The 23,327-nt window shown below is 41.2% G+C and overlaps 1 protein-coding gene across 5 annotated transcripts in view; it reads right to left on the bottom strand.

Moving 5' to 3' along the window:
- Window positions 1-60: 60 nt before the first annotated feature.
- per2 (period circadian clock 2) overlaps window positions 61-23,327 on the bottom strand; it is a 24,417-nt gene continuing 1,150 nt past the window's right edge. The window contains exons 2-24 of one of the 5 annotated variants that reach the window (XM_025066075.1): window positions 18,259-18,825; window positions 13,650-13,742; window positions 13,145-13,299; window positions 12,379-12,500; window positions 12,058-12,259; window positions 11,280-11,331; window positions 10,395-10,537; window positions 10,137-10,215; window positions 9,942-10,048; window positions 9,703-9,856; window positions 9,494-9,608; window positions 9,207-9,347; window positions 9,001-9,091; window positions 8,746-8,914; window positions 8,318-8,427; window positions 7,898-8,104; window positions 6,432-6,695; window positions 5,481-6,331; window positions 4,990-5,106; window positions 3,701-3,923; window positions 3,346-3,472; window positions 2,595-2,745; window positions 61-2,371 (exon numbers count right to left, since the gene is read on the bottom strand). In XM_025066075.1, the coding sequence (XP_024921843.1) occupies window positions 2,153-2,371; window positions 2,595-2,745; window positions 3,346-3,472; window positions 3,701-3,923; window positions 4,990-5,106; window positions 5,481-6,331; window positions 6,432-6,695; window positions 7,898-8,104; window positions 8,318-8,427; window positions 8,746-8,914; window positions 9,001-9,091; window positions 9,207-9,347; window positions 9,494-9,608; window positions 9,703-9,856; window positions 9,942-10,048; window positions 10,137-10,215; window positions 10,395-10,537; window positions 11,280-11,331; window positions 12,058-12,259; window positions 12,379-12,500; window positions 13,145-13,299; window positions 13,650-13,742; window positions 18,259-18,707 (4,341 nt within the window). In that variant the 5' untranslated portion in view covers window positions 18,708-18,825 and the 3' untranslated portion in view covers window positions 61-2,152. Of the gene's footprint in view, window positions 2,372-2,594; window positions 2,746-3,264; window positions 3,473-3,700; window positions 3,924-4,989; window positions 5,107-5,480; window positions 6,332-6,431; window positions 6,696-7,897; window positions 8,105-8,317; window positions 8,428-8,745; window positions 8,915-9,000; window positions 9,092-9,206; window positions 9,348-9,493; window positions 9,609-9,702; window positions 9,857-9,941; window positions 10,049-10,136; window positions 10,216-10,394; window positions 10,538-11,279; window positions 11,332-12,057; window positions 12,260-12,378; window positions 12,501-13,144; window positions 13,300-13,649; window positions 13,743-18,258; window positions 18,826-23,327 lie in introns of all 5 variants that reach the window. The other 4 variants (XM_008334030.3, XM_017042402.2, XM_025066077.1 and 1 more) reach the window with 4 other exon arrangements.

The following is a 23,327-nucleotide window of genomic DNA, read 5'->3' as shown; positions in this document are numbered from 1 at the left end:
AACAAATAAAAAGGTGCAGTGTCTGCAACGATCCATTCAAATAGGTAAACTAAAAAAAAATTAGTTTTAAAAATTCGGGGACTTTTAGAGTCACATGGACATTTAGGTCATGATCTTCTTTATGACCAAAATACATATATTTTTTCTCAAGAAAAATAATTTAAATTTGGAACAAATACAGTTCAAACCAAGGTGCAGGAAATTTACTTTGAATAAAAAAGGGAGATTCAAACTCTCAGTCTACAAGGTTAACTTATTTCCCTGACACTAAAGTTAGAGTTCCACGCTGTCACCATGCATCTGTCTGAGTCGCTGCTTTACGCCCGTGCAATAACCCTAAAGCCTTTACATGTGAAGGGACCACACGTTTGGTCTGACTAATGAATGACCTTCACAGGATGCTCGTCTCCATATTTATGAGGGGTGCCACATCAGACAGATCAGGTGTCATGTGGCACACTTTAAACCGAGGAAACATCAATATTCTCTCTTTACCCTGAATGTAACACCCAGTGGAGAATTGTCCCAATGTAAAAATGTAGACAATTCACATTTTGTTTAAATACACAAATAATTATTTTGTATAAAAATATAAACTAAATCAAAGATTGTCACATTCACAAAAGCCAGATTGTGGAGAGGAAAGGCATCTGACAGGAACAGAGTCAGGACAAGTTCAATGTCCAAGAAAGTCTAGAGTGAAATGTTTTTGCAACATATGTCAGAAGCAGGAGAAACTGAAAATCATTAAACGTGGCATTTGACATTTCTGAAACCTCAGGTATATAGGTCACAAATGTAGTAAAAAGCTGGAGACTAAATACTTGACTTCTGAGGATGCCACATGCAACACTAGGAGCAAAAGGAGCACAAACTAGAGCGTGAGCAGAGACAACTGAGAAATACTACACTTCCTCCAAAAAACATTCCACATTTAGGGGCATTGACTTTGCACAAAATCCCACAAACTCTTGTTGTTTCATCCACTGCTAAGATAATCTTTTTAGGCACGTCAAATTTCAGTCTGAAGAATAAGGTCCGTTGGGCATATATTTCTAAACTTAAGGCCCGCAGGCCAATTCTGGTAAGACATCAAATGTGGCCCATGAGACAATCTGAAATTAATTCAAAATATTGTAGTAATGTTATTGTTGTATTTACCCATGTGTTTATTTATGCAGTCATTTCTATATTGTAATCAACTCTTCTTATTAGTTTTATTAGCACTGCCTGCGGGACTGTGTGTGCAGCTTTTAATTCTTCCCAGTTCTGCAAAGTTCTTCATTGTACCAACTATTAATCTAATAACTTGTGTTCCATATTGACGATATTGATTTTACAAGTTTAGATTTTTTTTATGTGATTTTTTTGACCTATTAAATGAAAATGAAATCTGTTTTAACACATAATAATGAACAATGTTTGTTTTGTCAATAAATAAAAATCCAACACAGCGATGATGACTTGATGACATCACAGGGGAGTTACACTGAGACAGTTTGGTACCATCTGCCCTTTGACGGGAACCACAGTAAATGAGTTTGACTGCCCAGTTCTGAACCAATCAGAATTTGTTTTGTTGTTTTGTATTTTTGACATGGTCATGTCTTTTATGTTAGTGTGGTCCAAAGGGAATGGATTCTCCTCCTTTGTGCAGGAATCTATGTTCTGCCTGACGTTACTTCATGACGGTTTTGCCTTTTCAACTGGCATTTGTGACTGAAATTAGTAAAAAAATAAATAAGTTAGGTTCTTTATCCCTTTTTGTCATCGCATTTTCTGGCAAAGGAAACTTACTGTAACGTAAGGGTTTCACCAACCACAGAGCTATTACACTGATCAGCCACACCTTGACCTCTACTGTGTAGTGTGGTGGTCCTGCATGTTACAAGATGCTGCGAACAAATGGAAAGATTCAACATACAGAGCTCAGGAAGCACCGACGTGCCCTGCATTGTACAGCTGAGGACTACACTAAAAGAAAAAAAAAGTAAGGACTTCAATGAAACAAAAAGATATCCTTACAGGCGTTACTCAAAACAGCAAGATAATACATACGAATTTTCTTTGAAAACAGAGGTGACTCTTCAGCTCCTGCAGAATGTGAGGTGGTTGGTGGTTAATGACAGTCACAGTGTGACTCCTGAATACTTTATTGTCTGTCAGGTACGGTCTGAGAAAATGAGCCAGCACAGTGGTCATGGCAGACAGACACAACAGTCTTTGGTGGCTCCTCTCTGGCTCTATGCTGGCAGCCAACTTCAGCAACTTCAATGTCACTTAACTCCAGATCTGGCTGATCCTCTGCCACCACCACAGCGGCCGTCGACATTTCTGTAGCCGCTGAGGCACCGTCACAGCAGGAGCAGACCTGGAAACAACACACATAAGAAATGAGGCCAGAAACTAAAAAATAAAATAAAATGGGATTATGGTTTAAACCTTTGATATTCTTTTGTTTGACACGTCATATTCTGTCAACATTCTGAAGAATTGTTCATTTCTAACCTTGTCCATCCTGACTGCTTCCATTAAAAATATTTAAATCTTCAGCTTCTGTTTTCTAAAAAAAACTTGAACTAAAAATGTCATACCTTTATGTCTATGGCCTTGGGCAGACCACCGTTCTTGATCCAGGGGTGAACTTCGATCAGCTCCTTCTTCTGCTCCTCTGAAAACCGGGGTTGGTGTTTCTGCACCATCTTCAGTTTCTCTCTGTCCTCTCGGAGCACCATCTCGAAATCACTGCTCACACAGAAAAATAAAACACAAAAAACAAACATAAAGACACCGACCTTCAACAACAATTATGAGATTACACAGCAGTGGGAGAAAAAATGAAAATTTCCTTTATACAAGGGGCGCTCAGAACAGTTTACCTCAGTTGCAGTAGTATCATATATCAAGAGCTAAAGCTGATATTTAGTGTAGAGCAGCTGTGTCAAATATGAAAAACCTGTGGGATTTTCAGCATCCAGTCCAGCAGGTGGTGCAGCGATCCCATTACAATGTCTGTTTCTTTTTAATCCTGTGGTTCGACTGTAGCCAAATCCATTTCCTTCTGATTGTTTAGCTGAGTTTTACTTTACTTTGCACGCTATCATGGGGTTCGGTAGGTCTACAGACTTGCCTGCTAATAAGCTGTGGCCAAGCGTGGTGTTTGGGAAAAAGAAAGTGCATGTGGTTCACTGACCCTAGTGTGAGACCTCTTTTCTAGAGGGCCACTATCCTACTCCTCATTGGCTTTATCCCTGTCCTACTCACCGCAAGGGCAGCTGATAGGTCATCATGACTTTTTCATCTGTGTTGGCCCTGAGCAGCCACTGCGGGTCCTGCAGTACATACTTGATGAAGTTATCGCTCTGCTCCATCTCTATGGGCCTTCCATCGCTGCCACTCGAGTGACCCTTGACCTTCTGGCTGTTCTGGGAGGAGTCCACACTGCCAAAGTATTTGCTACTGTTGTTGCTGCCTAAACCCCCGAAAAGAAAAGTATTGGAAATGTTACGTTTTATATCATTTACATACTGTATATGTCATGCAGTCTGTAACATTTATTAACAATCCAGACAAAGTTAAACTTCAACTGGGATGCAACCTTGTAATTGGGACTTTAAGGGTAAAATAAAAAACGTGAAGTGTTAATTATAAATACAATAACCTAGAATTATTTATTAAATATCATGTGTAAAGTTATGACCTTTTCCACTGCCGGAGGTTCCACTTGCTGACCCTGCGCTTCCTGATGTCCGGCTCTTAGATGTCCCACTGGCAGAAGTTCCACAACCATTTGACCCCGAGCCCATGGACCCCGAGGTGGCCGACCCCGTGCCTGAACAGGAGTCCTCTTGGAGAATGATGTCCAACATGTCGCTGGACGAAGAGTTGGCGTCACTGTTGTTCCCATCACCCCGTGAGCTTGCCTGCAAAAACAAAAAAATATCGCAAACAGTAGCATTAAAAGAGGAGTAGTACTTCACAACGATGGCCAGTAGGTTGCAGTGTTGCCTTTATTTTTTATGCTTCTTTCACATGCGCAGCCTCTGCTTATAATTTAACCTAGGTAGAAGTAGTTCCCAAAGTCTTCCTGCACCATCTTCTGTACAGGACTATTGTTGACACCCATTAATGTCCACACATTCACTGCTGCTGAACTTTATTTTCACACAACAGCTCTAAACAAAATACATAAAATAACAAATATTTCAAGAAGGTCAGATACAAGTACTTGCTTGTACCACTGTTCACTTTTGTATGAATAAACAACCGAGAGTCTTTGTCATAAGCGGTTGTTTTATGTGGCAAAGCAGACATATTTTCTTGTAGTAATATTTGCTGATCTTTAGAGAAGTACTGCCTCCTGTGAAGGCCGTAATACTTTCAGTACTACAAAATAAGTTTTTCTTACTTTCTTGAATTTCCTTAGCTAATACGACTTGTGTGTAAAAGTTAGCATAAGAAATATAACAATTAAAATAATCAAATCCAAAAACAGCAGTTACTGCTAACTGAATCAAAGAAATTAAGTACTGCAATACAAGAAGTAACTACAAAATATAAAATTAGAGCTTTGGAAAACAAACAAAAACGGCAGGAATTACATCATGGTAAAATAAAACATAAAGAAATCAAAAACATGCCCCGAAACATTGACAATAGTTTTTTTAGTGCCGACGTACAGTCTCGGAATGGTTCCCGATTGGAGGGCCTACATGCAAAATCAAAATGTGGATGTGTCGTATGTTTTCCGCACATACAGCAGTACGATGCATCTACAAAATGCAACGTCCTGCAATCAAGGTGATTCAGTTCATCTCTGGTTTCCCTAGTTTCTCAGTCTCGTGCTTCAAAAAGATGACAATAATGCAGATTGTAGTATAAATCATGAGCCACCGAAAGTAAAGACGTTTACGTGTGGGACTGACATATGGGATTGGGGTAAATGGGATCGTAGGAGTGCGGATGGAGTTTTTCTGGTGAGGTGCCTACCTCTCTGCTGTGAGCACTCAGCCTAGAGCACACTTTATCCCAAGACATACTCTCACAGACACAGGACAGGCCCTCGTAATACAACGGTCCAGATGGACCAAGGAGACTGAGAGATGGCTAAGGAGGGATAATAACATCATGTGTTAACACCCTTGGCCACATTTCATCCCAGGAGTCTAGACTGGAATTGGAATTTGAAACATGGTATAGCAATGCAAACATCAAAGATACTACGTCGTAGATCGCGAAGGGTTAGGAGAATTTTTCGCGTTCAATCTCTGAATGCTGAGGGACCAAGGCACATTCTATCTCCTCCCGCCCGTTAATAATATCAGTGAGGCGCTGACATTTTCTACCATCACTTTCAAAAAGGTTACAAAAGACAGTTTGGGGACACTGAATGTCTCGGGTAGGAAAAGATTAGAACACACAAACAAACACACAAACACAAAGACGGTCATTTTCTTCTTCACCTGCTTCTATTTTCTCACCTTGGTTTGTTTGGCACTTGCTCCTTTGTCCCTCTCAGCTGCATTATTCACTTGTCCACCAGAGGGCACCGTGTTGTCGACAGACAGCTCCAGCTCCAGCAGGTTGAGTGGTGAGCTGCAGCCAGACTGGAACAAGGGCGGGGATGTGTGACCTCCCCCTAGGCCAGACTGTGGCGTTGAGGGACGAGACTGGCCTTCCAATGGCACCTTAGGTGTTTCCGAGGATGGAGGGATGTAGTATGATGGGGGGGTGAAACCTGCCTGGGGGCCAGGCTGGTTCTGGGGGATAAACTGATTTGGAACACAAAAGGTTGGGTTCACCGGGGCGGCACCTTGACCCGGAAATGCAGCCAGACCAAAAGGCTGCGTGTGGATGGGGAAAGCTCCGGTCTCTGTGTGAAACACTGGTTGCTGTGGCGGGGGCCACATGTAGTTAGGCAGCACTAGAGCCACGATGGGAGTGACCATGGGGGCAGCGAAGGGAGGAGGTTGAATGGGCGGAGGGCAGGGAGACGCTTGAGCCCCTTGGCTGTCCCCAAAGCCTGTTAGATTGGTGTCGGGGCGAGTGTCCATGCAACCCGCTCTGGGGAAGCCCTGAAGAGGGTAACCTGGCACCATGGCAGGGTAGGCCATGGGAAACGTGGACTGGGACGTTTCAGAGGGAGACCACGAGGTTGGGTTCAGACCGTGGTTCAGGAGAGGAGGCCGTGTCTGTTGCTGTCTGCGATGTGACACGGTACTGTCTGAGGACTCGGTCTGCCTCACTCGCTTTGACTTGGTCTTCTTGTTCCGTGTTCCTCGCCGGGTATGGGGCTCTGGACCCTGCTTATAAGATCGAGCTGTGGGAGGAGCTACAAGATAAGGGAGGGAAGAAATTTGGAGAATGATCATTGGGTGTTATGGCAACAGTCATCAGATTATACAACGTGTCCGTTTGGTGTTCAGTGGTACCGTCACTGTGGATCTGTTGTCTCTGACGCTCCAGGTACTGAGAGCAGTTGTCTTTCAGGGCTGTGTGTCTGCTCAGATCCTTGAAGCGATGCAGAAAGGCCTGTTCCTCCTTCTGAGTATGGGCTGCCAACACCTGCTTAGTTAAACCCAGTTTCTTGTAGGACTCCCTCTCTTGGCTAGGAGGTGAAACAGCACATGGAGTGGCCCCAATGTTCTGGCCCAGTTCCACCATTTCCCCTGCCCCTGGTACGTCCTCAATGATCTCTGTATTAACAGTGGAGATGACATTTTTCAGAGAAAAACTAACCAGCAGTTGGTGTTTTAGCTGCTGAGATAGAAGGGACACAGGACACAGGCGAGAAGAGACAGGATTGTTTAAAAGAATAGCGAAGGCGTACATACAACGTGGCTCAGTATGAAGCCAAGCAGACAAAACACTGCGACAGCACCATAGACAATTTGTTGAAAGGACCGTCAATGGGAAAAACAAATGTCAATTAGCCTTAGGTTAACAGACAAGGCTGTCAGTTTAGACATTGGAATGTGGACACTGGAAACAGCTCGACACTGTGAGACAAGGAGTAAGAACTTTCGTACCTAATCTGTAAAGATCTGTTGCAATTGTTTTCTTTCCTTACACAAATTACTCTCCTCACTCGGAGGTTTGTGGAAAGGAGGTCATGTGGAAAGTGTGAAAACTCCAAGTGACCATTGGACTCTGTGTTTACACTGGCCATCGTGTTGTTTTATTCATTTTGTTTATTTTATTTTTGTTTAACTTTTTGTTTAACTGTAAAAATACTGAATATTATACTATATGTGAAAATAATTAATTAATACAATAATAAATTAAGTTGAGAGACACTACTAGTATATGTGGCATGTTACAGTGAATGAATGCTTTTATTTATATTTTTTATGTTTATAAAAGAAAAGATTGATACGTGGCAGATTCTTCACCAGTGTATCAGTGAAGGTTTTCAGTTTCCATTCATGTCCTCTGGCCCTGACACTACTGCAACTCTCATGATCAATGGTCAGAAACATTGCTAAGAAGTACAGAAACATTTTTCAACAAGTTCAGCACAATTCACACAGTGCGTCACATGTAAAACGGCAATAACAGTGCTGTGAAAAACCAGTGGACCCTTCCATAATGTCTCCTATTAGTGAATATTTGTCACACTTAGTGCTGTCACTGTCTAAAACAAGTCACAGGCTTGCACCGCAACTTATAATCTCCTAGAATGTTGTAAAAGTTTAGTTTTATAAAATATACTATATATAAACTATATATTCCTGCATTTTATCATGTGGTCTGACTAATAAAAGCTGTGTTTAGTGAGTGTGTTTTTTTTTTTATTCAAAAGTTAAAGATGAAGATAAAAAGTTGTTAGTATTCTAAATATACAATAATAAAAGAAGTCATGTTAGGGAGTCAAGCCGTTTTTTTCACAGCACTGTACCTGACTCTGGTTGAGGTTTCTTGTCCCCCACGTGCACTATGGTGCTACTGTAGCTACACTGGCTGGTTATGGACACCACGCTTTCTGGTTTGTTAGGTACAGGCAGGGGCAGCTGAGTACCCACTACCGCTGTGGCAGCATCGCTGGACTTTTTGTCTCGGTCATCCAAAGAAGACACACCAGACTGATCCTTTAACAAGGCCGGCTCTGCCAAAGAGAACAGAGAAGAGAACATTCTGACAAAGGTTCTGACAAACTCTCATTTACTCTATAAGAGTGTACAGAGTAGCCAATGAGAAATGTTAAACTCCAAGTAGTGTGGGTGGAGCCTGGGAGAAGTTCAACCTGTAACCAACTTAAAAGGGCAAACAAAGGGTATGATCTAATATGCATAGAATTAGAAGAGAAGCAGTGCCAAACCTTCAGACAGCTGCATGTTGTTGGATCCCTTCTGCTTTTCCTCGTCCGAGTTAGAGGACGACTGGCACTTTCTCTTTATGCTGATGGGAACGTTACAGCTCTCCAAATATCTGGAGAAATCAATTATAGAACAGTGCTGAGAGTTTGCATTTTCAGCATTTGTGACGGTGATCCCTGGAATTTATCACAATGACTTCATGCTTACTACATAGGGAACAAGACATGTACTCTAATCAATAGAGATACTTCAATAAAATCCTGTATTTGCTGTGTGTTTAAAAGGCTATTTATACATCTCTGTCTTTTACAGTTGTAAAAAAGTGTTAATAGTGGTGCAGGTGAATGGATGTCTATGATTGTTCCACATTATGTGCATCCTTCTGGAATATTCCAGGCTAATATTTCTTCAAGTGATGTCATATCTATACCTGATGACACTGTCCAAACAGCTGATCTGCTGATAGGAGTAGACAGTCTGATCATTGAAGGTCAGATCCTCTTGGTATGACGCCTGACTGTCCTCGCCAGTCAACCAGTTAAGAGGCGCTGCCGAGTCTTTGAGTCGAACCACTGTTGCCCCTCTCTGTACGGACTCTACTAGGAAGAATGCAGTAGTCAGTGGGACAGCGCTACATGATGTCACACACCCCGGGATAGTGCGATTCTACGACATGACCACTTACTGCCGAGACTTTTCTTGTGGTCTTGTTTCACGGTCTGCTGTTCCTGACTCTTCTGCAGGTGAATACCTTTGCAGATCTCCTGAAAAGTCCGCTGTGATTGTGAAAAGACAAAACAAAATCATTTGTTGTGACCTACAGTACAATTCTCAATGTGACCACTAGAGGGCGATAAAACTCAACAAAACTATGTTTCTGGCTTCACTTACAGGTCTGGTCTTGCTGCTCAGCTTTTCCTCCTCCCGCATCATCTTGCCCTTGCTCGAGCTCTCATTAGAGGAGGACATTCCCAAGAGCTGGTCATTGCTGTTCAGACTACCATAGCCGCTGGACCCGCTGTTATGAACGGGCTAATCACAGACAGAGACAGAGATGAGGTTAGACAAGGGATAGAAGTGAGTTAAAAATGAAATATATTGAGTATGATTGTAAGGTATTTTTTTATAACTCCTTCTCTAAATCTTGAAGCTTTTTTTTATTATATAACCTCTCTGACCTGTAATAAGAGTCGGTGGATCTGTTCAGTTATCTCCTGGATGTCAGAGTCCATGGTCTTCATCTCACAGACAGAAGAGCTTGGAGCCATGAAAACATCTTCATTCACAGGACCCCTGTTAGGGCGTAACAAAAAAACAACAACAGTAAGTTAAGATGCATCGTAAGATGTATTTTTCTGTCCTGAGATATTAACAGAACACCACTCACATGCGGACTTTGTGTCTCCCGATGACAAATGAGACTTTGCGGCTCCAGGGGTTAACAAAACTGGACCAGCTGGTGTCTAGGATGATGTATTCTCCGTTTCGCGCACAGAAGCGGACGGACGAGTGGTCAAACGGCTGGCCGGCGTATTGATGAACTGCACACAGAGACACAAGAACGGCGTGAGAAAAAGATTTCCTGCACAAACGTAGAAAACCTCATCATTCTCATCATGTACTCACTCTTCCTGTGGATGGCCAGCATGATTGGTCGGTCATTGGGATGCAGGTGGAGAAGCACCTGAGTTCCAATCAAATCCTGGGGGAGGTAGCCAAGCAGAGGAACCGCCCTGATAAGAAGCAATCACAAAAACATCTGTGTTAGTCTGTGAGCAGTTTACAGCCTCGGTGATCGGTGTATCCTGTGGCAGGCCTTACCGTTCATCCACATCCTGGAACACACAGCTTGGAGTGTGTGTGGTGGTAAAGATCCGCTTGTCTGTTGGAATTCTGGGAGCTTTATGGGACGGATATTGATTAATTACTTTTATGCTATTGTTTGCAGCTGTGGGTCAATACTAGCATCTTTAAATTACTGTAATTAATAAGTGATTTTATATATATATTTCAGATCTGAATCTGAATTATCAGTCCATAATATGACAAACGTTGTTAATAATATTGACATTTATTTACCCTCGTAACCAGAGTGAACCCTTTCGGCCAGAAGGAGGCAGCAGAACTGGTCTTCAGCATGGACTGTATCCTGGACTTTCATCAAATAGGGCGTCATACGGAATGGATAGTACTGCATGTCACCCTCACACTCTTTACCGCCACTGTGATTTAGGAAAAGGAAGGAAAAAGAAAATACATTTAGAATTAGTGTCAACAAAAGGTTGTGTATAATAACGATATTATAATTATACAATATGTCGGAGCACGAGCAGGTGTACCACTGCATACGTTTCTTTCAATTCACCCTGGGAAGTACAATCTATTCAGTATATATAGTTTAGCTCTGTTTGCAATATTCTTTGTGTTTTGCAGATATCAATGTGTCAGTTGTTTGTGTTTTAAAAAAAGTTACATTATTTATCAGTGACAACATAAAAAGCTGCTTGTTCTTTTACCCAAATAAGAATAATAAGATAATAATTTACTTATTTGTTTGTAAATTAAGTTTGCAAAAGCAAAAAAAAAACTATATCTGATTAAAAAACAGGTTAAAAATAAGATTGTTTTTCTGTAAACACGCCACATTAATGTGGTCATCTATCCACCATTCCCTGTATTCCCATATTGAATGTGAGACAGACAATGTTGAAAAATGCCAAAATGTCTTATAAACGCCGTTTATTCAATGACGCATTTTCCTTCCCGCTGAAATAAAATGAAAAGAAAGAGAGGTAGGTGTGCGTTCGTGTGTGCGAAGTAGCTCTCCTGTGCAGCTTACACGCCCATGACGTCACACACTAATTGAAAACGCATCTGGAGTGGAATCTTTGTGATGAATAAAACCCACAAACAAGAGAGGGCAGCAGATGGCCCGGCAACGTGTTTGAACCCACGCCCACTCACCTGATTCGACAAAAGAAGGATTTCTCCTGCACACAGTCAGGCAGCGATGACTCTGGAAAAAAGGCAACACATATTTAAATTCATAGGCAACATGAGACAGCTATATCCTAGCTGAGAATTTTTAGCTCCCAGAAAACAATCAATTCTTCATGTATTTCCATCAAAGCAAGTACATACAGTATGAGTACTACTCTGGGATTAAATGCACTGAATTTTCCCAGGAGAGGGTTCTTTAACTGTTTCTGGTCAGTATCAGTTCGGCTGCTGAGAAACTCGAAAGCCTTTGCAGCCACTGGCAGAAAGAGCTTTGTCAAAAAAAAGTTCCATTAAGCTTATCTTTCCTTGCACCTGTGGTTACTATGTTCAGGAAGAAACTGGGGGAAAAAGTACTGTCACCTGTGTATGCATGGAGCTGACACCACAGTAGGTTTAGCATTTAAGGCGCCTCAATTTTTCCTCTATAGCTTAATAGAAAGAGGTTTAGGTGATCATGTATATGGATGAGGTCAGGTCACCTTAAACCTGCTGACACCACAGCAGCTGTGAGTGACATCAGTGACGCATTTCCAAACCAAATTCTGTGGTTAAACCTCTTTCACAGAGACGGAGACAAACAAGAGTGCAAATAAGAAAACATAAAACCACGTCATGTACAGATCGTTCTGAGGCTTCGGCTTTTAACCTTAACTGAACTGAGAGACAAAAGAAAAGTTTGCATCCTTAAGGGGCCATCTATGTAAAGCTAACCCTCAGGGTGGTGGGGGACAGGTGTCCTTACCTGCTCCAGTGCACATGCTCCAGGAGGGGAGGCGGTAAGGCGTTGTGAAACTGTAAAACACGCTGACGTCCTGCGGCGTCAGGAACTCCACAAACTTGGTGTCCTTAAACACATCTCTTTTGCAGTTGAGAATGGAGGCCGCCTGGTCAGAAATGTAGACGATTCTCCCCGTGATGAGAGACACAGCCACGGCGAAGATGTCCTGCGAACCACACAGAAAACCCCCAAAAGGACGGACAGTTACGTTTACACTCCCGTCTCCTGTCAAAGAGTTTGGTGTTCACTGAGTACTGAAAAAAAACTTACAGCGTTGTTACTCACATTGTTTTTGAGAGTGTACTCTGATGTAATGCTGTCAATTTCCTCTATGGTATAAGAAGAGACGTCCAGGCCTGAGGGCTGACTGTCATTGATCATAAGAAGCTGGTAGTACTCCTCATTGGCTGCAAAGACAGGGACAAACACAAACACAAGTCTTTATACAGAGCTCACTGTAGGACAGGACGGACAGAAGGTGGACGTTAAACCTTTTATTGGCTCAGAGTGTCTCTGTTTTGCACCCAAAACAGATCGTTTTTCTTAACAACACAGCAGCATCTGTAGAGCCCCTACTGGCTCATTACTGCTACTGCACACACTGTGGTGCAAAAGATTTATTTATTTTCTTTCCTTAACCTTTAGTCCTCATCTAATTTGGGTCAGACGTGCTAACAAGCAGTTCCATATTCTCCTGACATCCATATTAGCTTGGTGCTATGGTTCTGCATTTGTTTTGAACCACTGCTGCCATAGTTACTGTACAGACGCTATTTCTCTACTGCAAATGGCGTGTGGAGATAATGCAGCGTTAACATTATTGTTCAGTGCACTATTAACTTCTAGGTTATGTTTGTTTTGTTGACACAAAACAAACTGCTGGCAGCCTTAATGATGAAGAAGATGAAGAAAAAGAAGAAGTGTGATTGTAGCCTTGGTGAAAGCTAAAATGCCCCGACAGCCTAGTGAAAAACGATTTACACCCACATACTGAAGGCCTGGCAGTAGAGGAGTCACACAAACAGAAAAGGTGATGATGAATGTTTCCTACCTTCCACCTGTTTGACACAGCGCAGAGCGTACTTAAGGGTGTTTAAAGTTGAAGACTTGTTATTGTGTCTCTTCTCAGCGGGCAGGTGAAGCTTCAGCTCTTTCAGTGTTTTGATCACCTCCTTCTGCGTCTTGGCCTTGGCAGACTCCTGACTACTGCAGGTTCCATGAATGACAACAACACAGGGGCAACGTCAAAGGCCTCGACAAGAATAATTCATGACAATAGCACATGACGAAAAAGTAATTTAAAAAAAAAAAAAAATGTCCTGATCAACATGAACACCTGCTAACCCAGAAACCTAAACCCAAAAAACTAGTACTGCTAAGAGTACTGCAATATTAAATACATTATATTTAAATAATAAATATTATAACTTGCCTTAATGTACTCTTTATGAATAAACTAATGGTAAAAACTAGATTTATATCCTGTCAAACAGAAGTTTTCAGTTCCAAAATTAACTCATATCCTGTACGGGGCGTTTCACAATTGCTGCACTTACCTGCACCCACTGGTGGAGGGATTGTCCTGCTCTGAACTCAGCAGACTGAAAGCGTTTGAACTGCCGGGAGGTGAAGGACTGTGGGAGTTGGAGCTGTGGGTGAGAAGGAAAGAAGTCAAAAATACTGCCTTAAAAACCAAAAATTCAACCTCCTCAGAGAGCGCGCTGAAGGAGAACTGATTCACATTCAGCACTGACTGAATTTAAATTCTTGCAGCCGCGAGTTCCACATTTGTAAACAGTGACCTGATAGATGCAGATGGAGACTCCAGGATATTTCTGACATGTGCCTTTTTGTCACCTCACTTAGAAACACGCTGTTCTAAAGAAGCTAACGAGCTCGTCAGGGAGCAGAAATAATAATAAAAAACCCTACATTTATAATAGTACGCTGATCTTCAGAATGTGGTTAGTGCCAGCTGAAAAATAGATCTCTGCCTTTGTGGACAGGATTGCCGAGTGCCTGGAGCTTTGCTTCTCATTTAGGGAGAAGACAAGAAAAGAAACCACACTTGTGATTTGAGGTCACTCTCACCTCCCTGAGGACCTGGAGTGCTACTCCAGCTATAAAGACACACAGCATTTGTGTATTTTGAACACAACCTTTACTAAATCTTAATTGCAAAAATACTCCATATGAGAGTTTCCTTCTTTGGTAAACAGCAGTAAAAGTGGTTCTTTATCAATGGCCTTTTGATTGGATTAAAAAAAAGAGTATAAAAAAAATATGTTTGCTCGCTGCACCTGTGACCAATAACTGTATTATTGGTGAAAGACAAATGAATGAATCGGTTGTTGCTGACCATACAACTGGCATACTGCCACAAAATAATATTTAAATTGACCTTTATATTTCATTATTGATATTAATGCTTGCATTATGTTCCAAGGAGCAAAGCAGGATATACAAGTATCATAAAAGTATTTGGAATCAACATGTAAACGTGTATTAGGTTTTGGTGTTCTTATACTGGTGACGAAGAATTTGTTTAATCTCTTATACAGCCGGAATAAGTGAAAATGTTGAACTTTAAATCTGCAGCAGTTAGACCGAGTGCCTGATCCGTTGTAGAAACCTGTGGAGCTGAGACCCAGCACAGGTGTAACCAGCGTCATGGTAGAGTTACATTAGCATAGTTCACATTTGGAAAGTGTTTAACTGATCAAATTACTGATGCTGCTCTAATCCAGGCCCACTGAAGAGCCCCGAAAACACAGAGACTGTCACGATAACTTTAGAAAAGCTCAGGGGAAAACGGTGAGGAATATTTTCAAACATCAAGACATATCAAAGTTCAAAATATATGGCACGAGGACAGGGAGAGTGAAGCACAAGCAGGGGAGCGAGGGACAGGCTGTAAACATGTGTTCGAACACGTAAAAAAGATAAGGGATGTGGAAATAAGGTCAACGTTGGACGCCGCACAAAAGCAGAAGAAAAAGTAAAGTAAAAATAAATGGTATATAATCACTAATATTTTTTATCATTATTTCATTGTCTTTATATTTATCTCTAGGTTCGTGATTACCGTGGAGCACTAACAGAGAATAATAAAAATTAAACAAACAAAAACAAAACAACTGTTGCCACTGATGAACAGTGTCCATCAGTGACAACACAGCTGAGCTCCTGTTGTTTCCCTTCCAGCCTCAACTTCATCAACAGTTTGGTCGAACATGTTCTTGGCATCTGTGCAGTCATATCTGATGCATATACAAGAACACAGAGTAATGAACTCAAGGCCACTGGGCCTGATTGTGGTCCACTGAACGGTGGCGAGTATAGGTTAGTGAATTAAAGCCAGTGAGTGAGCTTAACTGAAGACGATTAACAGCTGTCTGAGACTCTGCTCCATAAATATCCCCGACACCTGGCTAAGAATAGAAGGTATCGTCACAAATAGCCTCCCCAAGCCCGGGCAGGTAACTAACTCCACCAAGCTTAGCCTCCAAGGGCTAGATTTAGACTGAACACAATTAGTGCTCAGCAGGATATTTAACACTTTAACAATTTAGACACACCGACACGGAAAAAGTTAATGATGATTAAAAACACCACATACTAATCTGGCTACTCTGTATTTGTGACACAGCATGACAAACTAATTCAATCAAAAAGGAATCATAGAAAAAAAGGTCTCTGGGGTAGCCGGAAGTTTGTAATGTCAACAAGCCAACTTAAATACTTTTATTTGTTATTTTTTTATTTCTGTACCTAAAATACAACAGTGACATTACCTGATCTAATGTAAAAGTCAATGTGATCAGTAATCAGACTCAAAATACTTCTTTAATCCCTGGAGTGGATTCAAAAGATTCCAACAGTAAAGTATATAAATGAAATCTAAAATAAGGAAGATAAAAAGATGAAGAATATAAATAATAAAAAGAGCAACAGTTCAAACTTATGGCAGTGATATTGAAAATTAGACTACAAACGCTGGCAATTTTTTGAATCCTGGCCTCTTGCTGGACTTTCCATCCCAGTTATCTTAATTAGGTCAACTAAAAAAACTCTTTTTTTATTTTTATTAGTAGTATTAATTCTAACCTGATCCATAATCAACTATAAGTTTGTCCAGTATAACAAAAATAAAAGGTTACTGTTCAATATATTGAAACATCAATGTGTGTGTGTTTCTGTGTGTTAGTGTGTGTGTGTGTGACCTACTGTATTTTCCCACACACTAATTGGTTCACTAATAAAATAAGGAGCTTTCCTAAGAGGCTTACTGGGTTTTCTAGTACTGTGTTGCTATAAATACAGCATTACATAAGTTATTTTCTAGTAAGTTGTCAAATATAGCAGTCATTATCACTCTTTTCTTCTTCTCCTGCTTGGTGTCAGTGTAGTGCACAGGAAACGAGGACGCAACAGATGTTGAAGTGATCTAAAAATGTCAAGGACAGACAGGTCCTTATCAAGAGGCTGCTGCTACAACTGCTGAGGTGGATGGCAGTGATGCTAAAAAAAGGCCAAAGAAGAAGAAAATGACACAGGGAAGAAGTATATAATAAATAAATAATAAAAAGAAGTAGAATTTAGCTTTCTGTTTATACATACTGTAAGGTATTGCACAATTTGATTTTGAAGATTAATCTTCGATTCTTATATTCATCAGCTGGAGCCAGGAAATGATGAATTCAGGCTGCAAATCATTTATTCCTAAATAACTACTGTTAAAGTTAAAATTAATTTATTTCATATCTTTCTCTCTTCATTATACAGACATCACACATGTAAAAAAGAATTTAAAGATTTTTAAGGACTTTCTACAATACACCAGTTTGTTTGACTTTTAAACAAACCATAAGACGCAGTTCAACAAAAAGGAAGGCAAGAGAAATGAGGCAGGAGAAAAAAAAGTAGAGTGAAGGTAACATTTGTCTTTGCAGGAGTGGTTCACAACAACTGGGGGAGAGAAAAAAAAGTTCATCTGAGGACACGGTAGGGGCGGTTGACAGAGAAGTCATCAGACTTTCGACATCAGCAAAAGGGGGAGGGGGAAGTCGGCGTATGTGAGACTGCCGTACAGTATAGATGAAGAGGAAGAGGGAGGGGTTAAAGAGACTGGGACATGGGAGGAGAGGCTAAGAAAAAAAAAAATCAAAGTCGAAAGCATGCAACTCTGTTCCTCCGCCCAGAACCAAACACAGACAAACACTGGGTTGCTGTGGTAATAAGAGGGAGTTGGAGAGTATGAGCCAATCCATTTGGTATGAGGAGGAAGACAGACTTCAGCTTCCTGAGGACTGGGAGAACGACTTCAGTTGTCCTATAGGGAAACTAAATCATCACTTTTCCTTTATATTAGCTTTTTATTTCAGCTGTTAATGAAGATTTATCATCTGGACAGGCTGTTACGTAGTTGGTTGTTCAGACTGAATTCTTTACTGTGTTATTAGCTAAAAAAAGCCTATTGAGTTTTTAATTTTTACCGATCAATAAGGTATATTTAATGCTAGGTCCAGTGCAAAGTGTGGCACAGAGTACACCATGTGGCTGAAATAACATCCAAGATAAGATATGGCAGGGACACACCACATTAAATGACTCCCTAAGACAGGAGACCATGTGACCCTCACTACAGATGACAGTCCACTACGAGACACCAGTCAAGTCAAGTAGCTGTGATCGCTATTCTTGATATGTATATATATTTTTTTTTTTTAAATATGTTTTTTATGTAGGTCAACATATATTTTATAATATGACAAATAATTAAAGTGTGGTATTATTATTATAGCTATTATTATTATTATTTTCAGTCCACATATTAAAATAATTGTATGAAATTACTACAAAACCAATCAACCCGTGGAGTTTCACATATATTTTACTGACTCTCTGGGAGGGAGTCCACTGAATTTAAATGACATCTTCTGTCGAAAACATCATCAAGGACGTCGAGCGCCCATGCACTCGGACGTTAGTCAACTTTGCCGAACAATTCAGATGCTTCAGGCTGCAGTGTGACGTTAACTGTGTTTTACATCAAATACGAGTGCGTGTGCTTGTTTGTGAGTAATGTGCCCTCTAAAAGTTCAAGGAAGAGAAACGGAAACAAAACACTTCAACAAATGTTAAATTATCAGTTACAAAAACTACCTTTTGTTACTTCCTGAAGATTCCAGCAGGGCAGAGTCTTTGCTGTTGCTGTTTGAGCTGCCCATGGACTCATGGCCGTTGCTCTCGTTACCATGGCTCTCATTGCCGTGACTCTCATTTCCGTGTGACTCAGTCCCACTGCCACTGGACCCGCTGCTCTTCATCTCCACGTCTTCCTCCGGAAGTGAGCGGGACCGGGCGTTCTTGCGATGGCTGTGCGATGTGGCCGGACGCTCCTGGCCACTGCTATCGCTGCCGTCTGATGGGAGGCCTAGCTCGGGGCCACCTTGGTTGTAACCTCCCATCCGGTGCAGTTGAGCCATGGAGCTGCACCCCGCAGCCCCCCTCGGCATGGAGCTGCAGGAGGTGGATGCTCTGCACCCTGGAGCTTCATCCTGGCCCTCCAGAATTTGGAAGTGAAAAGGCTTGGAGCTGGAGTCTTCTGACATCAGGAAAACGTGCCGCCCTGGACTTATTACAGGTCAGGTATTGAGATGATGAGAGGACAGGATCAGCCCATCTTCAGCAAAGATTTGTCACAGGGAATGTGAAGTCAAGTGGGTCGAGCTGTTAAGACAGATGCAAAGTATGAATTGTCAAAACTGTCCCAATTTTCCTAGTCCTGAACATAGAACCAGAAAGTTATCACTGTTTCTATATTTGGACCAGCTGAATCAATAAAGAAAAAAAGTCTGATTAAATAAATATGAATATATTCAATAGTCTCAGCAAAAGCAAAAGTGAATACAAACGAGTAGGTACTTAAATTCACAAAACAAAAGTTCAAAAATGAAAAGAAAAAAAAATATCACAGACAAATCAACTGTAGCTCCAACCTCGAGGTCCTACAGAGGCTTTTGTGACTTTGTCTGCTACGTTATCAGAGGACATGAACCTTTGACCTCTGCAGACCCCTGCAGTGGATCCTCTGAAGTACAGTGAACGGTGCTGTTTGTTGGTATACAGTTTGGCCTTTGCGAACAGCAGGACCGGACTCTGAGCTTTTCAACCTTTTAAAGGATTATTTCAAAATTGACGGCATTTATCTAAATGCCACAACAGGGTGACGGCCGCAGCTCTCCGTGGCCGAGGTGATCGAAAATAAACCCAGTGTTAGAACTCAGTGTTAGATCGTCAGATTCCAGCTGAAAATGAAGGAGCATGGGCACCAGTCTCGTCAGAAACCCCAACATTTGGCTTTTTTTTTTCTTTTTTTTTTTTTAAAGAAATTTCATCCAGTCAAATTTTGGGAACATCACCAGAAACCAGAGGAAAAAAAGGAGAACATTACACAGCCGCTCTAACCACTAACATAATGACACGCAGATGAAAAAAAGATAATTGTACAATGACTGTTGAATTATGATAAATTATGATGAGTGAAGATTAGAGAACAGACACACAGCAAACGGCTGTGAAAAAAAAGGAGTTTAAGTGTTCCACTTAGTTCACCCTCAAGTATACTTCACTGTGAGGACTAGTGGTAGTACTAGTAAGTATGTACAAAAATATCTCAATTACCCAAAAGTACATTTACATAGCAACAGCCACAGAAACTCTTTAAAGCCATTTAATTTGAAAATATTCTAAAGTGCATGAGCAGAGGTGGCAGGGGTCTTATCTGGCTCAACAGCCCCACATCAGCCCCAATCTTGGACGCAGGTCAAGATGAAACACCACATGCTGGACTGTAAAACTGCTAAAGACACTGATTAAGTGTCAGGCCAAACTGGTGGGTCACGTGAGCTCCAAGTCGTGTCCTTGTTCAACCTCTGGCTCTCTTCCAAGGATAACTCCACTTGATGCTGGCAGTACACCTACAGTGCAATGGAAAGTTTTTTTTTTGTATCTGTGTTTGAAGGTACACGAGTCCTGTGCCAATGAAACGCTTTACTTGAGCTCTATGATGATGTGAATGTGTTTGTTTAGCCAAGTCTCACTAGTCAAGCCCATTCAGGCGTGAGCGTTTGTGACGTAGGTTTTACCTGCAGTGTCACAGTGCTAAATGAGCCATTAGCAGGGAGTTGGTGCTAATAAGCAACAGACATAATAGACTGTGATCACACTGACTGATTATACCTTACAATAACCGCAAACAAAAATGCTGTCTGGTTCTAGCATATTGATGCAAAATATAGTTAATCTACAGTACAGTTTACATTAAGAACAGTATATAGATAGATAGATAGATAGATAGATAGATAGATGGGAATTAAGTTTCCGTTTTTGCAGCCTCTCTGTCTGAAACAGCTGATCAGTTAAAACAAAGGTCACGCTTCGGTCAAACCTGTACAGCAAGGTGAAGGCAGTAAAATGTGTCCATTAATCATTAAACTCATCTGGAAGACGGCAGTGAGCGGTGACTTCACGACCATATTTGCTTATCAGCAGAGCTTGAATATGACCTAGGTAGGCTGTAGAGGATGACTCTGGTATAGACCGGGCACAGCAGCAGAGCTATGAGTGTGTCAGTGCATATGTGTCTTTCTGAAACTTTAAAAAATGAGCTAAGTCCACACCACAGTACGCTGTCCTGAGGGACATGACTCTGCCAGTCAACACACACACTCACAAAGTGAACGCTGTACAAATAGATATTTTGGCAGGAACTGCAGCAGAGGGATGTATCATTACCCAAAGATCAGTCCAAAGTTGACTGAGCTGTATGTGTACCAACATGTCTGACTTTGTGTCAACCTTTATATCAGAAACCAGTCACTGCTCCACTTACTTCAATGTAGAATATGAAAAGAGAGATGGAGAGGGAGAGAGGGGGAGAAAGAGAGAGAGACGGGGAGTGGAGAGAAGATAAAATGAAAAAGTGACCTTCCAAAATCCCATCCTGTGGTAACCTCTCTGTATCATCAACTCTAGCAAGTTCTAAGGAGATTTTTATCAGCTGAGCGCAGACACAGGGAGAACCATTTTCTCCGCTCCACTTTACTGTAGGAACCACGCATCATTTGGAATGTGGGAGTACTTTGATGAGTAATTCTCTGTACGATTTCACATTGACGTAAACAAAACGACATACATAACAAAAGAGGAGACCAGAAAATTAAAACAGAACCTAATCCAATAGATGAATGAACTTGACAACCTCGAGGAACACTGCAGATACACTGTGTTCCAGTAGAGGCAATCAAAACACTTGGTCTAGAACAAATGTTGAAACAAAGCAGCAGAAGAATTAGGGCATGTGACCATTCAGTTGTGTCGTACTGAACTGAATAGATTCAAACATTCAGGTTAACCTATGTGTCTAAAGGTCAAGGGGTGACCTTGAAGACCATTGGCAGCATGGCATCCTAAAACATCATTTACCAACAGCCAAAACATTCATATACAATTAAGAACCAAAGGTCATGATACATTTACACATACAAATACTTCCCACTGTCTTGTCTTAGGGAAAATGTGTGATGGTCATCAGCAGGGTATATAATTCAGAGTGCATCTCGGAGCAGGTGGCTAACAGTGCGCTAGCAGAAACAACAACCCCAGGCCATATACGTACTGTCTCAGCCATTATTTTAACTAAATCAAAGAATCATTCTTGGCTACTGGGAACATGAGGTTAAGCTCTCCTTGTTCAAACGGTCCATTCAGACTTGAACCCATTAAAGCTAAGAATGCAATCAAGGTTGGACATTAAAGTCTGATTGTGATTGGACGAGTGCTTACTGCCAATTTAACACTGATGAACAGCGATTTCCTGAACCGGTGGAAATTACCCAAAACCAAATTACCTCCGGTTTCTGCCGTTTTCAGTCAGTAAGGACTGTACAAGTGTAATATAAACAGTTAACGCTCATTCGGTGCATTATATTTAATCCACTTAGAGGGAAAGTGACTTCTGCGTCTGCAACAAGAAGTTACAGACAGTCGACATAATGTATTCAGTCATTTTAAAATGCATCTTTAAATGGTAATTCAGCACAGATCTTGTCAACAACCGAGAGGCTGCAAACTGATAAAATGATAATGTTTTTGGGGGATTGAATCGCCATATAAGTCGCCACAGAAGGCTACAATAAAATATCACCATGTTCCTGTTTTGTACCATTTCAAATGCAGCCTAAAGCTCTTGTTGACTACCCTGTAGGAGTAGCTCCATATTTACTGCACATTTTGAAACCATGCATTTTTTTAAAACTGACCTCTGCTGAACAGGACATTGCTACTGGACTATTGCAAAACCAAGATTATGTACATCACTGTCATCCCATTAATCTGAATCTGTACACAGAAATGTACAATTTTCTCTCTGCGTAAGACAAGAATCATGTTATTCTTGAATTTTCACGCTGACCTACATCCACACTCAGTGATATATTAAATAGCTGTGACGGATCAGCTGTAGACTGCACTGCACATGCTGTACTGGCAATTTCACAGGAACGCACTTAAAGTTCAGCTGCAGTACTTAACACAGGCTACGGATGGAAAAATATGTGGCATCTTTTCAGTGAGAAAAACCACACGTCAGACTGTCCGCTGGCGTCATCCATTCTGAGGGCTCCCTAAATAAGGTCTGACTGAAACCCAGTAGGAAGAAGTATTTACAGCCGCCTACTCTCCAGCCAAAGCAGAGGGAGGAGAAATGTGTCCATGTACTATTCGCTTTGGAGACATATCCCCGACTAACGTGCGTCAGTTGAGTTTCTCCTCCCTTCAGAGACACAAAGAAAAAGGGGAAAATATCTCGCTCTCACCATCGCAGTCACGCAACCCGTATGCTAAATGTAAAGATCTGTAACACAGATAATCACTGTGAATCCTGCAAATGCCTGAAGCTGGATGTTGTAGCACAAGGCTTCATACCATTTTCATATATAACATTTTATGTCAAACAGGTATTTGAACTATATCACACTGATATATCTGTGTAGTCTGCAATGGCCATTTGATTAACTATACTGTGCATATAATTTTGTTTTTTAAATGGGTGAATGAGTGTAAATTGTTGTTTGTCTCTAGATATTACCATGGCAACCAATCTAGTTGAGATTGACTCAGAAACAATGCAGTGGTATTTACATGGAAGAAGTGAATGAAGAGTTTAATCC

Source organism: Cynoglossus semilaevis, chromosome 20 (genome assembly GCF_000523025.1).
Source record: "Cynoglossus semilaevis isolate Cse_v1.0 chromosome 20, Cse_v1.0, whole genome shotgun sequence".
NCBI classification, from domain to species: Eukaryota; Metazoa; Chordata; class Actinopteri; order Pleuronectiformes; family Cynoglossidae; genus Cynoglossus; species Cynoglossus semilaevis.
The sequence above is the reverse complement of the archived record's forward strand: the minus strand, read 5'-3'. Positions and strand labels throughout refer to the sequence as shown.